General features: G+C 32.5%; 1 protein-coding gene across 1 annotated transcript in view; it reads right to left on the bottom strand.

Annotated features, from left to right (window-relative positions):
* Positions 1–2,110: 2,110 nt before the first annotated feature.
* LOC148272316 (uncharacterized) overlaps positions 2,111–17,883 on the bottom strand; it is a 130,764-nt gene continuing 114,991 nt past the window's right edge. The window contains exon 4 of the mRNA XM_088240210.1: positions 2,111–5,849. Within this exon, the coding sequence (XP_088096336.1) occupies positions 5,206–5,849 (644 nt within the window). The 3' untranslated portion in view covers positions 2,111–5,205. The remainder of the gene's footprint in view (positions 5,850–17,883) is intronic.

Here is a 17,883-nt window from a genome sequence, read left to right as displayed (position 1 = left end):
GCTGCGATATTTATTCATAGTACAGCGCCCTTGACGTGATTTTCTCAAAAACGTCATTGTATAAATTATCGAAATATATATATAAAGCGTTCAACAATATTTTGAGTTTATCCAAATTTTTGTACACAAGGACTGGATTCAACTCCCTGGGGAGCTGTTAACATCAACATATTACAACAGCGATAAAGAACATTAAAGATAAAGTAATATAGAAGTCTCAGCATCTACAGGACTTATGACCTGTGAAACATGAACAGATGAAAGAATTGAAGGAATATAGATGTTCAAATATGGGCAGAATGGTGAATGTTACACAGCAATGTAACCAGCCAATGACAGGTCATAAGCCCTGTAGATGCCTAGACTTCTATATTACATTCTATACGCTATAGCTGCTGTCACTCTTAAAATCACTGAAAGTCTTGATAGTGGTAAAAGAGTCATCGCAATATTTCTAGATCTCGCCAAGGCATTTGATACTGTGTCTCATTTATTACTTGTAAAAAAACTCGGACACACTGGTATCAGAGAAAAGACGCTTATGTGGCTAGAGGATTTTGTTACTTATAGGTCACAATCAACAATACTCCAAACACCACAGGGAATTGTACGAAGTGAGGATTCCAATATCCTTTATGGAGTTCCACAAGGAAGTGTCTTGGGACCTGTTCTCTTCCTTCTATATATAAACTCCTCGTGTGATTTGAGTAATGGCGGAAAAACTATAGCGTTTGCTGATGACACAGTTGTTTTGTTTGAGGCTGGTGACTGGAACTCTGTGTTTCAAAAAGCAAATTGTGGTATGAGAATTGTCAAAAACTAGCTGGATGACAATCTGCTAACGCTGAATGTGGATAAAACAAAATATCTTACATTTAGTATAAGAGATGGGTCACCACCTGAAGCCAGTTTAAAGCTTCATATAAACTCTAGAAATTCGTACCAATTATTGAAACCAGTTGATAATATAAAATATCCATGCATTGTAATTGACAGAAATTTGCGATGGGAGACACAGGTTCAGTCCCTGGTATCTAGATTAAGAAAACTGTGTCATGTCTTTAGCTCACTCAGAAATATCCTGGACGTTAGCACTCTTAAAAATGTCTACTTTGCGCTTTTTCAATCGGTGGCTGTTTATGGCATAATTGGCTGGGGAGGTTGCTCGACAGTTGATATGAACCCCCTAATCAAGACGCAAAAACTTATTCTTAAAGTTATGTTTTGGTGCCCTTCGACCTACCCATCTGAACCATTATTTCAATTGTTAAAAGTTCTTGATATTCGTCAAATCTATATCAAGAATGCATTGACAATTTTCTGGTCAGGCGACTACGGAAGGAGGTCCCAACTGCCAACAGAATGCCCGCACGAGGTTTTCGCGTAACCTAAACTTCTTAATACCGAGAACGCGTACGATGTTTGCTCGGAGACACTTTTCATATATAGCTCCAAGAGTGTTCAACGTCTTGGATAAACATATTAAGTTCTCCAAAACAACGTCTATATTTAAGATGAAGATCCATAATTGGATTGTATCGAGGGGAAGAGACCACTGTATGAGATTGCTTCGGGAATAAATGCACAACGTCGCTGCTGTTTTCATTATTATCCATATACGTATATGTGTATGCCATCACTGTCATACGTATTATTATATAACTTTTGATTCCATTTTCGACATGTATTATAAATTTTTATTATTTTTATTTTTCTATTATTATTTTTTATATTTTTCTATTATTATTTTGTATATTGTTTTGATTATTTTGCATATTGTTTTTGATTACCTGTATATTGTTTTAATATGTAAATAAATATTTTTGATTAATATATCGAAGAGTCCCGACTTAACACGGAATTTTCTAACAAGTCGGGACATAAAAAACATATAATTGTGTCTATGTAAAATTGTGTATTTTGTGCATTAAATAAATAAAAATAAATGAATAAATTCTCTTAAATGTTCTTCATCGCTGTTGTTATATGTTAATATACATAGTCTACACCACTATTTGTTTTAATTTTTATTTTTCAAACTGTATTTCTGTGAAAAATCACTTTTTAATTATTTGCTCCTCAATTGTACAAATTATAATAAAACCAAGGATTTAAACAAAATACTTTATTTTTCAAACAAAAACAAACATTAGAATATATTCACAATATTCCTACACAAGATGGCTACAAAACATAATTATGTGATGTATTAAGTGGTATATTTAAAGGTATTTAATTAGTTACAACTATTTATCAAAAAATAACACATAAACACTAAAACACTCATTACAGCAAGTACAAGAAGGATTTTATTTGGAATTAAAATAATAAAAACAATCAGTTTTAATGAGCTCTCTGAACCGTAATACTCGTAGCTTAATGTTGATGTAATGAAATATTAAAAGGAAAGGCGGTGTCTGGAAATTTTAAAGAATAGATATTTTGAACGCCCTCGTGTCGTTTTGAGGTCGGCCTCGTGGTGTAATGGTCAGCGCATTTGCCTACCACGCAAGCGATCTCGGGCTCGACTCCCGACATGGTTGATATGAAATATTATTTGAAAGGGTATTTTTACACTAGAATATTTCATATACTGGTACCTGAAGCGTAAGACTGATCACCTTACCTTCATGTAACGAACATTATCGAGATACGCTGCGATCAGTGTCCCAATGCAGTGCCCCATGCACCCTTAGGTACGAAAGGGAATGATGATGATGATGATGAGGTATTTGAACATTTTTTTTCTGTCACTCTCTCCCAAATGTTTTTCCGATACTACGTAAAAAAAAATTTTGCCGGACTTATTATGCCTATCAAAATCGACCGCTGTCACTTTTTTGCACCCCAAAACTCCAATTTGGCTGTTTTTTTATTAATATGAGTATCAGAATGAATTTTTCTGTGTCTGTACCTTTTCCGTTTTTCAAAGCTATTTATCATGTTTGTGTGCCTCTAAAGACGGCAGATAAAACTGGCCCATTTGTTTGGGTTTGGATGGTCCTAAGTTCCATTTGAAACAATTTTTAAAAAAGCAAAACGATAGTGTGCAAAAAAATAACTGCTCTCGTGCCACGATTCAGTGAGAAAATACGGAAATACATTTGACTCACGAAACATCAGACCACCGGAACTAGAATCCTGGACAAAGTGTTTACGAGTGGCTATGCGCAGGAAAAACTCGTGAAAAAGTTTACACGATTTCTCAAGTGGATAAGTCCGCCAAATACTATATTAGTTGATGCATTCTTCTTCCATGTCCCGGGGTTGATTCCTGGTGAAATGGACGTAAAATATTGATTTTAAAAGTGGTTCTACTGCAATATTTTACTGTCTCTGAACCAGTAACTGAAGCCTAACACTTGTATCTAACCATCATTCGACCGATGACCAAAAACCAAAAACGCAGAGAGGATCTGTGGGGAGTGGAACTCGGCGATTGGCTCTGAATAATGCCATCCGAAAGCACTAACACCCTCTACAATGTGGACTTCTCTACATGAAAGTTCTCAATAGACTAATGGCAGGGGTGTTTAGCTGCAAATACAATCAGCCGATGTGGGGTTTTCTGGAGGGAGATGATGTGACATAAACTGCGATTGTGGTGAGGCGCAGGATGATCCTTATCTGCTGCAGTGTCCAATGCAGTTAACTTGTTATGATAATGATTTGAGGATGGCCACTGACAAGGCGATATCTGTCGCTGCACACTGGAGTGGCAAGGTCTGAAGTCCGGACCCGAAAAGTAAAGTACCGATGACCGAGATACGATGGATTTGGTATTCCAATACAGAGCCCTATGCACCAATGACTACTGATAGAGATATTATAATGATGAAGGTTCGTACTGGTGAATTTTAAAATGTTTTAGATACTGCAACAATTCAAATTTAATTTTAGGAACAACACATAAACTTCTCCATTAGGCGTGAAGAAATCAATAAACTTATTGTTATTCAAATCTACAAAAGGTGGTATCTTTTACAATAATTGTTCATTTCAAAACGGCAAGTTCTTTCATCAATTCATTACCTTTGATTTGATTTTACATAGCAGTCAATTGCTGAAGACATAATTAACGTCATCGTTCCATTAAGACTTCTTAACAATGGACAAATGTATCTACAATTATAGTAAAATTTATCGATGTTTAGCCTTCATTGTAACTTTTGCATTTTTGCCTCAAATATTTTTTAAAAAATCACAAATTTTCGTAATGAAAGAATCGTGACAATAAATATTTGACTTTGTAATATTATATTTACAATATATGCTTAGTAAAAAGATCCAAATAAAACCCATTTGCATATCCTAACAAGAAATTAACACGTTTTAGAACAAACAAAAGCTCAATTGTCAAAAAAAATGCTTTAAAAATATTGTTTACTCAAACAGTTAATTGTGGATGAACCATAGTAGTTTAAAATTATTAATTTAAAAACACAGAGATTGATGCAAAATTGTATTGATTACATGAAGAATAGACATCTCTTAATAGGGTTATTGAACAAGAAAATGTTCAATTTGAATAAGCACACATATAAAGCAAGTAAAACTAAACAACACGAATATACAAAAAATGAGAATTACTCTCTAAAACAACAAGCAAAAATGTACAAGTAAAATGCCAAGAAGTCAACCACATTTTTCAAAGGAATAAAAATGGGCGTTTCGAAGGCTTTTTGATATTTTTTTTGCAGATAATAAACACTGGGCAAACAAAAATATTCCTTAATTTCTAAGTAAATATTATTTTAAAATGTTCAAATATCTTTAAAATACAAACACTAAAACATAAGCTGACTAATATTCATTTTGACTCCGCTTCTTCAAATTAAATTTAAATAAAATTCAGCCTGTTGGGTAGTTAACTTTAATGAATTCTATAAAGCAACTATTTGCTGAAAAATTCTTTTATTTTGCATGTCAAGCAAAAGTGTTGACAACTCCAATATTTTTTTTCGTTCAAGTCCTGTTGAATGTATGTTTTTCGTGACAAGAATAAACCATTAACATTATTAAGAGATTAAAACATATTTCATCTTACATTACTTAGATAGACAATTTGGATAGATACATATTTAAAAAAAATATTAAACTAGCATTCGAAAAAGAAACCATAAGGGTTTTAACGATAATTACAGAAATAATGAATACTTAAATACCACTTTAAAAATTGAAAACAACTAAGCAATGACTATGAAATTAAACTACTTGGACTGTGGCAAATGCGCTGAAAGTAACCTTTTTAGGAGGTTCTGCACTGCAAGTTCTGACGACTGGCCTTTTCGAGCCTTCTTGGGGAGGGTTCTTTTTAATAACTGGTTTCAGCTGCCCCTTTTCTTTCTTGTCCTTTTCTGGTTTAGTTTGCCACTGCCTGTTGTGGTTTTGGTGTCCCAACTCTTTTAGTTTATCTGTCAAGCCATAAAGCCTATTTGAAATATTTAAGTAGTTCATCGAACCACCCAACGTATTCCTCTTGTACTCCTGATTAAACAGCATCTTCCCGTATTTTTGCTCTTGTTTCTGGAAAGGAACTTTGTAATCTTGCTGGTATGGCTGTTGATCGTTTGTTCGCTTGTTGATTTGGTTTCCCAGTTGCGAAACAATGATATATTCTTGGTTCGGTGTAAAGGTTTTGTTGTAATCTTGTACGGTTCTCGGTGTCCTCTGTGCGGATTTAGATCTTTGAGGTGGTGGCGGAGTTTGGCCAGATGTTGGTGACGAAGATAGGCGATAGTAGACGGCGAGCGCCTGTCGAGCTGGTCTGGCAAGACTATGGAATGCGCTGCTAGAAAAGGTTGATCTGCTTCTCCATTCTTCTCTGTCTGACTCGTATCCGCTAGCACCTAAAAAATAAAATAAACGCATCATTAATGTGCTAAATAAAACCACCCAATTAATAAAATCTTTGTAAAAAATAACCTTTATAATGCGATTTCGGTATGTTGGAGAATTTATAATTAGTTTAAATTTATATTTTTTTGCCAAATTATGTTATGTAATGATTTTAGCTGTACATATAAGATTTCTCGTACAGCTTACAATATTGACCGTGATTCTCTTAGTGGTGAAAATACGTGACATTACGTTACTCACTAGACAATAGTCGAGTGGCCACCTCGATTACTTTGTCAAATTGGTATTGCAAAAATTTAAATTAATGAAAATTAAAAATAAATGCATACTGCAACTAAATTATGTTTTCGTAATATCAGCATATGTTAATTTAGTTTTTCTTTTTTTTTTTTAAATTTTCGTTTCATGTTCATGTCATACTATATATATATGTTATTTACTTTTTAATAATTAAAAAAGGAATGGCCCACGCTCAGACGCTGAAGTCTTTGTGGGCATTTTTTCCAATTTATGTTGTAGCCTGATTTTTATGTCATAGCTTAATTTTTATGTCATAGCTTAATTTTTATGTCATAGCTTAATTTTTTTGTCATAGCTTAATTTTAATAGCTTAATTTTTGTCGATGCGTTTTGAAGCTGCAAGACTTTTTGTGATGTTATCTATCATATTACGTAAATGTTATCAAATATCTAAATTAAGTAAATGGGATCTAGAATTTCAACCGTCCATGCGCTCAGTAGCTGCGAGACTTGTTGTTATCTAAATTCTAATTTTATAAATTTGCTTTTTATTTCGTTTTTAAAATATAACTTAAACTCTAAACTTCATCGTCAAATAAAAGTTTAAAAATAAAAATGTAAATAGGGGCTAGAATTCTTATTGTCCATGCGCTCTGTAGCTGCAAGACGTGTTGGGATATTTATTTTACAGCGCCCTTGAGGTGATTTTCACAAAAATGGCGCTATATAAATTATCCAAACATTGTTATTATTAAGATGGATTATTCTTAAGTGTATTTTTGTAATTATATTTCTTTGTAAATAATATGTGTACGGAAAAATAAACAAATAAAAAATATAAATAAATAAATAAATAAAAAAAATATTGTTTACGATCCTTTAGGTATTTTGTGTACGTTTTACTTTGAGACACAGCAAAATTAAAAATTATTTTTGCTCGATATAACACACATTGACATGTTATACCTATTGGTTTAATGGATTTTAAGAGATTTTTATAAATTTAATATACCGACATATACCTCAAATATTTATTTTGACATGGACGACATATAACATAATTTTAAAATTGTGTTTCATTTTGGAAGCGATTGGAAATAAGCAGAGATATGTTATACCAGAATCAAAACATTCATCATTTTTATTAATTTTAACTTTTATTTGTTAAACTGAAATTAAAATACCAAATTTATTCATTCAGTCATTCGACAAGCGCATTACATGAAAATGTATTTATAATTTTCTCAAACTGAACGGTTTGGGTAGGTAGGAGGAAATTGCCTTAAGGCAATATGCCCGCCCTTATATCTTTATATATTGTATATGTATATAAAGTGTCAAATAAATGAATCAATACTTAAAAACCAGGTTCTTTTAAAATCTGAATCTCAGACGGCCAGAAATAATGTACGGGGACCTTACACAATAGAAATAAATTCGCTGGTCGCAATGATGCCAGAAGCTTAAATAGCACTGGTCTTCATTTTCCAGAATAAGAATATAAACGTCCTACGGTATGATTTGCATAACTGTTTCTGATAATGCCTTAATCTATGTTGAATGCAACTTCTAATGTGTGTTTTCCTCATTGCCCATGTATTAATCTAATGCACAAAACTTCCAAGGATCCTGCCTCCTCTTGCAGTAATAATTTTGCTGGCTTTGGCGTTTATTGCCTAAACGTGCTGAAGCAACTCGTTACAATGCCACAAAGTTGCAAAGATATTGTATTATTTTTGTGATTAACTGTCCGTAGACTATCGGTTAATGTCCATTGCGAATCCATGTGATTGATTTTGATAGCTGTACCAGTTTTAAGTTCCTAAGAAGGAGTTTTCACATTCTATCACATTTTCAATGAGATATTTCAGTGTTTTTTAAAAACTGTTAATAGATTATTGAACTAAGCAAAAAACGCATTTTTTAAATTAATGTATCGTATTATCAGCGCCATGATTTTTGTAGGTTTTGTATTTTTGAAATTACTCAGCGTGTGACATTTCAAGTCATCTTCTCCTTTTCGGTGAGTTCTGCTAGTTGTTCTATTGACTTACCGTAAACCAGAAATCTAATCCAACTCTCTTATCATTAATTAGTAGGTTCAAAAGAACGACGAAGTGATGTCGTTTTCCTTTACAATTATTTTTTTCATGCATTTCTAAGAAACTACGTCGTACAATTTAATGATAGGGCTGAACTTATTCATTCTAATGATTTTAAATTATTTATCTTCAACTGTTTATCAGTGAAAAATCTTTAAACCTTATCACAACCCTTACAACAACGTTAAACCCTCTAAATACCGATTCGCAACTCTATTTTTTTTTGCCTGTTCTTTCACTGTTGAGCCTGATCGTTTGTGTAATGACCTACCCTTAGCTAAACGTTCTAAATCTGAAAAGTGATTATTTACCTTTATAAGATTTTGGGGTTCGAACCGTCAGTAGGGTCGCAGTAAGTCACGTCTTGTTGGATGGTGTGATTCTATTAAATGCTGCGAATGCCCAGTTGCATCCCACTGGGAACACAACTGACTAGTCCGACTCGTTAGCGTCCACGTCGCGAAGCCTGGGCAATGGGATCACACTATAACGGTGTGATCACAGCAGACAACGAGAGGATGAAATACGAGTTTCTGGTACCTCCAAACTAGAACCAACCAGCTTAGGGAAGGTAGCCCCAACAGAAAAATCCACCAGAGACGGCAACTGGAAACCACTCTGGTCATCTTTTCCCACGAGTCACTATGGCAAATACAACCAACAAGAGTTGAAAGCAGTGAACTTAAGACAGTTTAACTCGAGGTAGTCACAGCGCATGCCTCAGATTAATAAAAATGATCTTACGCTTGAGATGAAGTCATCATTTTTTGCGGAATGAAGTAATAAGAGAACGGACAATTGTCATCAAGCGGATGCGATACGGTTGGCTTGGCCATGTACTGCGGATGCCTCCTGAGAGCCTTAACCAAGCTTGCCCACTTTACAAGGCATCAGGTTCTCGACGTCCTGGACGTCCACTGCTCACTGTTTGTCGGCACTTCATGTCAGACCTACGGGACGCGAACCTGACTTGAGAGATGCCTGGAGGATCTTCATGGACACTATATGGTCCAACTAAATTTTTTGTTCATAATTTCAATTGTATGTTAGCGGGATTTTTGCCAAATGGCTATTTCTTCCAACCAACTAATGAATAAATAGTTTTATTTTTATAATTCAAGTTACAGAACATATTCTATAGAAAATAAAGATTAAAAAGCTAGATATTTAAAAATACAAATAAACGTATTTGTTTACAAATGATTTTATATCAAAACTATTACTCAATGGAAAAAAGGAACAGAAGAGGAAAGAAGAAAGGAGGAGAGATTAAGAAAGAGAAATGAGATGTTTCTTCAGACGTGATATAACGGAGATACTGTAGTAACATCTTTGGTGATGGATGAAAAATGATTCCACAGTCGAGCCGCATGGACACTATATGAGTTAGATAATAAAGAGGAATTGAACATAATTTTGCAGAAGGTAGCCAGTCCACAATTTTGAAAAAATGATATATTCGTGTTATCGGGTGCAGTAAGGTCAATTCTATGTTCTGCTAAAATCAGTCAGACCGTTTTCATCCAAAAAACTGTAATCATCACCTTCTGAAAATCTGTCAATCGCAAAAACGGCATTTTTCAATTCGCAGAAAACATCCACAAAGAAAAATCCTACGGTACTTAAAAATGATTTAATCTGGTCAAATACATAATTAGATTCTAGTTTGGACTATAAAAAAATACTAATGTATTCAATGTTTATCATTTGTCAAGAGTCAAAACATTCCAACTTTTGTGTAGATTGTATTATTTACTCTTTTCACAAAACTTCTTTTATCTCATTACAATATTTGAGTTTGTCCAAATGTTCGTAGACAAAAGACTGGATTTCACCCCCTCGGGAGTCATTAAGATAACCAAATTACAACAGGGATGGAGAATACCTTAAATAAGGGAATATGGAAGTCTAGGCATTTACAGGGCTTATGACCTGTCATTGGCTGGTTTAAGTGACCACTCTACACACTGTGTAACATTCACCATTTTGCCTATGTTTGAACATCCATATTTCTTCAATTCTTCCATTTGTTGATTTTAGTGAAGCTAAAGAGCTGAAACCTTTATTGTTATGAAGAGATTCATCTGACTGAATTATTTCCCATACTAGGCAACGCCTGAAAACAATTTTTCAATTTTTAAACTTCTTCTTGGACCAGTTGGTTTCATTACAATATTTGAGTTTGTCCAAATGTTCGCAGACAAAAGACTGGATTTTACCCCCTCGGGAGTCATTAAAATTAACAAATTACAACAGGGATGGAGAATACCTTAAATAAGGGAATATGGAAGTCTAGACATTTACCTAGTTGCCTAGTATGTGAAATAATTCAGTCAGATGAATCTCTTCCCAACAATAAGGGTTTCAGCTCTTTAACTTCACTAAAATCAACAAATGGAAGAATTGAAGAAATATGGATGTTCTAACATAAGCAAAATGGTGAATGTTACACGGTGTGTAAAGTGGCCACTTAAACCAGCCAATGACAGGTCATAAGCCCTGTAAATGCCTAGACTTCCATTTTCCCTTATTTAAAGTATTCTCCATCCCTGTTGCAATTTGTTATTCTTTTATCTCAGTTTCACTTCTCTATGGCAAGCTGTTTTCTGCATAACTTCGTTCAGTTGTGGATGGGCATTAAGAGAGTTGTTGTAAGTGAATTGATAAATAAATATACATTTCTTAGCCATTTCCGCAAAGAGGCCAATAGTACAAATAACAATAAATTGTTTTATTCATTGTTTAATTTATGTGAATAAATCTTTTTAATAACAACGAATTTCTTTACCATAAGACCGCAAGTTCAGAATCATTTATATAAAACACGCTTCTCAGACATTTCAAGAAAATAATTTAAGCAAAGTATCTATTCTTACGCCATTCTTCATCACTCAACTTCTCCACTCTCGTCAATAGGACATGTCTATTCCATGCATTGTTACTGTGGAGAATTTAAGGGTGGGCGTTCACTGGTTAACGCATTTGACGCGCTATCATTCGACAAAAACGTCTGCGTCCGTCTAAAATATTTTTGATCCACCATTTTTTTCTGAATCCATTGCTAGTGAATAGTTTTGTGTGTGAAATAGAATCAGAATAAATATTATTTGTTTTTAAGTTCATAATTTTGAATCAACATTCGCGTATTGTCAAACCTTATTTTATTGTTGTCATTATTTCGTATTTACTGCATTTTGTGGTTACCTACCGTATTGTATAGGACTCGTCGCACATTATTCATTCGATGTGTATCAGTTAAATTTAAAAATAAAATGCTTTTTTTTTCAGAATACGGTTTTGAAATTTAACATACTTAAAAAAAAAAAAAAACAATTTTTATCATTTCGTCATTTGATTTTAATAAAAAGGTTTCTAACTTTTTACTAAGCTCTTTATTCTACCATTTTTAATACAATTTACAAGTTTTAAGCAAATATTTTTTTCATACTTACGCACCCATACACACGCACCCTCTCTCTCATTCATTCTCACACGCACATGTATCCTCTTCCTCATTCATTCACGCATACACACATTCACATACACATGAATACAAACGTCACACAAATACAATTACTAAACTTCTTTTCTTATATATTATGTGTCATTATATTTACAGTGGATTTTTTTAATTGGCTTTAGTATTGCTAAGATTTTTCTAATTATTTTGTTTATGTAATAGCTGTTAAAATCCCAAATAAAATAAAATAAATAAAATAATCATGAAATCTGTTTAGATAAAATATTTGATTTTATTTGATTTATTTCAAATCTTAAAATAGGATACACATAAACATATTCATGCGTGTGCTCAAATAACTACAATGTACATATATTTAATTTAAATTATCTATTTTCTAACATTTCATTTAATTTTTATATTTATTTATTAAGGAAAAACAACAGTTGTTATATAAGAATACAAAATATTAAAAAAAAATTCATACATCCAGTTAAAGTTTTTCACAAATATAATGAGAACATGTTACACTGAAAAGAGAAAAATAATATATTATATAAGACATGAGAAAAAAAAGAGCTCGTAAGAAGGTTAAGGGATGAGGAAATAGAGTGGAGGAGTGGAGGAGAGGGATTTTCTTAGTACAGTTGACCAATTCAAAATTTTGATTTTATAATAAAATAAACATGATTCATTTTACAGTGTCTCAAAAATTTTTTTTTGAAGTCACAAAATTTTGTTTTTAAAAATATCTAAATGGGTACAAGGTAAATTAAATTTGGAGCAGCTACGATAAATAAACTAGTTTTGAACATAATTTTTTTTGGGCAATGAATTATAAAAAAAATGAACTTGTGTTGACTTTACGGAACAATTGATTGAAATACGCTCCAAGAGATATGGACTGTCGATAAAATTGTTTAAAATTTTGAAGAGGAAAGACAGATCAGAAATGCTTCTACGTTTAGTAAGGGATGTTACTCTCAGTATCTGAAGCAAGAATCTGAAATAATATGCCGTGGGGGTCGTTATTAGAAAACAATTTTTTGTTTTCAAGTTCGAAAATATTAAAAGGGACAGAAACGTCGCCAACGACATCGGTCCGGCGTTTTCACCGTCTCGTATCGGACCGTGCACGTCGCCCTTAAATAATTAAATTATATTGTTTTGTTCGCTATTCGAGAACACGTACGTAAACTTTCAACCTCTGTGATAGGAATATAAGCTTTGCTTTCCTAAGGTACGTATTTCATCAAATATGATTATCCCGCGTTGCTCAATGCGGCGTTACGACTTTTATTTTATGTCAAAACGGATTGGGCTCGTAATTATATGACGTCATTCTTTATCAATTTTCGATTTGAAATATTGACCGTAGGTCGACGGACCATCTTTCTTGAGGTCTTTCGACGCCTCTCTTATTCTCCCAAGGTCTCCATCTTCAAATTTTAGGGGTCCATCTTGAGGGGTCTTGTCTCGCAATATGTCCTGCCCATTGCCACTTCAGTCTTGCCACGCGATCCATGATATCAGCTATTCTGGTTTTGTTCCTAATTTCTTCCTATCTTTTTCTGTCTCTTAGGCCTTAAACAAGCATGGATCTTTTTATGGAAAATTGCCATTTGGCAATTAGCCCGCCTAAGTTCAACTTAAACGTAGAAAGAGTTAATTGAATAAAAATAAATAGTATTCACTTTTAAAGCATTAACTTTGTGGTCGAACATTTTACTAAATGTTATGAGGTATTTGTATATATAAGCACTTACCGACTTTTCTATGTCTACTGGTGTCAAGACGTACCCGTCTCTTTGCCAGGATACCGATTAAACCAACATGCAAAACCCACCATACACCTTCACCATAGTTGTTGCACAATAATATATAACACACACGACATGCATTTTAATTTTTAATAAGCACATGCACTGATTAGGACAAACATGCAGTAACTAAATTATGAAAATATTATTTGAGAAATAGTTGAAAAACGGTGAGGGGATTGAGGGAGGGGGTGAGCTTTTTTTTTTTTTTTACACGCCTCGTTTGCGACTGATTTTGGCTCTTAGAAACAAGAATAAGAAATTTAAAGAATACACGCTTCAGTGAACGACAAAAAAACCCATACCCACGAAAAAATATAATATAATGTGAGGTAGTTAAAATCAGTATGAAAGAGTTATGTGACAATAAAATATTATTACCGTCTAAATTAAACGTAAACGTAAAATGAAGTTTTGAGCCAAAAGTAAAGAGAGACATTCAATTAGACTTATTATTTAAATTTTGCAAATAATATTTAACAAATTCAAATATTTTTATTATTTGTCCTTAAGAATTTAGTCAGAACTAAATAAGTATCCAAATCATTCTGGGCGAGTAAAAATTTTACGTTAAGAGGGAACGTATTATATTCTTCACAAATATTTTGAAGGAATTCGCTTCTCTCGTAGAGGGGACAGTCAAAAAACCGATGATCCAATGTCTCATCATCATTTTCACAAAGACACATTGCCGAAGTAAAGACACCTATTCTCGATAAATGCGAGGCAACGAGACAATGTCCTATTCTCATTCTTGATATTAAAGAGATGTTCAATTTTAACTTACTTACTATTTTTATAATTATTATTTAGCAATATTTTTGTTTGTATAAAAAGCAGTCTGATATTATTTGTTTAAAATTTTGATACATTTGTGGATATAGTCTTTACATAAAGAATTCTTCTCCATTTATTATCATTTTAAGTATTATTATAATTACTGTTGACAGGATATTAAAATTTTTTGATTGATGTTTTCTTTAGTTTTCTATTTAAACAAATATTTTTTTTTTTTATTTATATCCCTACAGAGATGAGGTAGATTTTTTTTTTTCAAATATATTTATTAAATCAATTGTATATCCAATTCATAATCCTTATGCTCCTATATACCTGCGCGAAAAGTTTCTACGCTTATCAGTTCATGGTTTACCCCTTCGTTCTAATTCTCAAGGCACTCTCTTAATACCTTTCCAAAATTCCTCTTTCTTCTCTAACTTATATTAGTGTCCATGCGGCTCCACTGTGGAATCATCTCCCATCCACTATCAAAGATGTTACTACATTATCTCTGTTTAAATCACGTCTGAAGAAACATCTCCTTTCTCTTCCTTAATCTCTCCTCCTTTCCTTTTTCCTCTTTCCTCTTTTTTCCTTTTTCCCATTGAGTAATAGTTTTGATTTAAGGTAATTTACAAACAAATACGTTTATTTCTTTTTTTATATATTTTTAACTTTTTAATCTTTTTTTCTATTGAATATGTTCTGTAACTTGAATTATAAAAATAAAACTATTATTTTATTGGTTGGATGGAAGAAATTGCTATTTGGCAATAAGCTCGCCAATGTACAAATAACATTATGTACAAAAAGTAAAATTAAAGTATATTAAATTATATCCATTATCAATAGCAATTTTTTCAAATCCCTAACTCCATCCCCTCTATATGTTTTCAACTATTTTTCAAATCGGAGTTTTAAAAAATAACGTTCCTTTGATAAATAATCAAACAACCTTTCAATATAGCCCGTTATACGATGTTCCATTGTAATGGTCACCCTAAACCTATTAAACTCAAGCTTTACCTTTCATTCCCTCTCCTTGTTTCAGCTATTTATCAGCTAATTTAATCAGTGCATGTTTGTTAGGGCATGTGCTTATATATTTTTGTGCAACAACTATGGTGAAGTTGTATAGTGGGTTTTGCATGTTGGTTTATCTGATGTCCTGACGAAAAAACGGGTACGGCTCGAAACCGTAGACATTGCAAAGTATGTAAGTGGTTATATCCAAATATTTAATAACATAAATAAACAGAGTTGAATATAAAGTTATTTCAACAGAGGGGGAAAACATTTTTGAGAAGGGAATATGGATTAAATATGAACAACTCCCTAGCTTGGAAATCTTAAAATCGCAGCTTATCAAATTGAAAATGAAATATGCAACTCGATTTGAGAAAATCGTTGAGAGAAATTGGTCCAAAACCTTTGAAACAAATTCGGGTGAGCTTTGAAATAAAACATCAATAAAGGTTTCAGCTCTTTAACTCACAAAAATCAACAGATATGTAGTAGAATTGAATATATAAGGATGTTCAAACATGGGGAAAATATTTAATAACTAGTCAATGACAGTTCATAAGCCCTATCTGGAATTTTACATTATCTTCTTTAAATATACTCAATCCCTCCACGTTCTCCTAACTGCGGTTGGTATTTATATACATATTCAATCCGAAAATGAAATGATATATTTTATTCGTTAAATGGAGAATTTACAACACAAATTTACGCATTTAACCTTTGATATTTGCGGTTTTCCATCAACCCAAAGCGATCACCGATTTCCATACAAGTTAACTTAATAATCAAATTAATAAACTCCACCGACTTTCACATTTTAATTGGCCGTACCTTCAAGGATTGCTTGCTGACCATTCGCAGAGTGAATGAACACTTTGTAAAGAATATTTATTTAGCAATTAGAAGCTGAAACGAATAAATTGCAGAGACCGTATCAAATTTCCTTCAATGATACTTCGTTAATGATAGAATTTATTGATATTATGTAAGTTGGCTGAAATCGTTTGATTGATTCATTATGTTCAAATACACATAATTTAATCCTACTCGGCTTAATGTAACATAATATTCAAAATGTTTGTTTTTGTTTAAACCAATAGAATTAAGAAAAGTCCAGAAACCGCATGCATACGCACATCGAACAGAAGGCGACTAAACTACTCATAAATGAGTAGGTTTACGTTTTGACCCATTAGTTTCTTTGTAGACGTCGCTCAGTACGCAACTCCTGATTCGAATTTAACCATGCCGTGTTGTGTCCTTTAAAAGTGTAGAAATACTGCTAGGATCTTAAAGAAACAGGATGCAATCATATTTCATGTATAATTATCAAATAAATGTGTATGTCACAAATGCATTACTTAAAAATTGAATTACTTTTCCATCTGTCAGATTGTCGAAGAAACAAAATGGAAATTTTGTTAGTGTTGCCAGAGTAGTAAAATTTTTTAGTCTATTTTGCTCATATAATAAGAGAAATAATGAAAATTGAACCTCGGATTAAACAACGCCGTGGTGGACGTTTGGCCGATGTTATCTTTAAAACATAAAATATTACTTAACATGATATAAAAATATCCGTTTTATGTAAAACTAAAATTTGTTTTATAGTTTAAGTTCAAAGTTCATTAATTCAATTACTCTTATTAAATGACCCTTTACTTATCTACTCTGTTGTGTCAATCAATGTTTCCGAGTGAACAAAAAAAATTTAGAAACATTAAAAAATTGGTTTTTTTTACCTTATATTTGTGTTATGGTTATATTCTTCGCGATCTGGCAATATTACTCGGTGACTTCAAGTATGCGCGCGGCGAAAGTGTGTCTAAGTGGGGGAATTATTGGACACAGTCCGATGTATTCAAATATGATTCTACGCTCCTTCTGGACTATTCTTAATTCTATGTTTAAACCATACAATTTCGGAAAATGATATTCAGTTAGACTTTATTTACATTTAATGTTAATAACTTATATTACAGTAATCAACGTGTAATCAAAATGTAATTTATATTTATTTATTTATATATATACGCCCAATGGGCATTTAAAGGACAAATTTATGCATAGAAAAATATTATAAAGGATTGTAGAAAGACACAATGGTATATAGTAGACTTGGCGGGAGTGGAAGCGGGAGAGGGGTGTTTTTAATTTAATTTGATTCAGTGATCGTATGAAAGCAGACAATTTGTTATCAAAGAAATCAAGACTGGTATGTTTGTTGGCAGACCCAAGAATTCTGGGCCTAGAGGAATGAAAACCATAATTAGTTCTATGGTTATCGGTATGAAAGAGTAAGTTTTGTCTGAGGTTACTAGTTGAATTTATAGTTTTTTTTTCTCCTTTCTGTTAATGCTCTTAATACAATAATAATAATAATTAAAGAGTCTTTCTTGAATAAATTACACGTGTAATTACAATATGAATACATTATAAGAATAAAAACATTAAGTATTAGTAGTAAACATATTTGTCCCAATTAAATAATAGTTTGTCATCGGGTGCTCGGACTTATTAGTTTTTATTAAGATTCAAATAAAAGAGTACAGACATAATATTGTACATATATAAAAAAGTGGACTTATAAAGTTTG

The sequence above is a fragment of the Micrasema longulum genome, unplaced genomic scaffold, assembly GCF_059751315.1.
Source record: "Micrasema longulum isolate JH-2025_06_02 unplaced genomic scaffold, ASM5975131v1 h1tg002380l, whole genome shotgun sequence".
Lineage (NCBI taxonomy): Eukaryota > Metazoa > Arthropoda > Insecta > Trichoptera > Brachycentridae > Micrasema > Micrasema longulum.
This window is presented reverse-complemented; position numbering and strand designations above follow the sequence as displayed.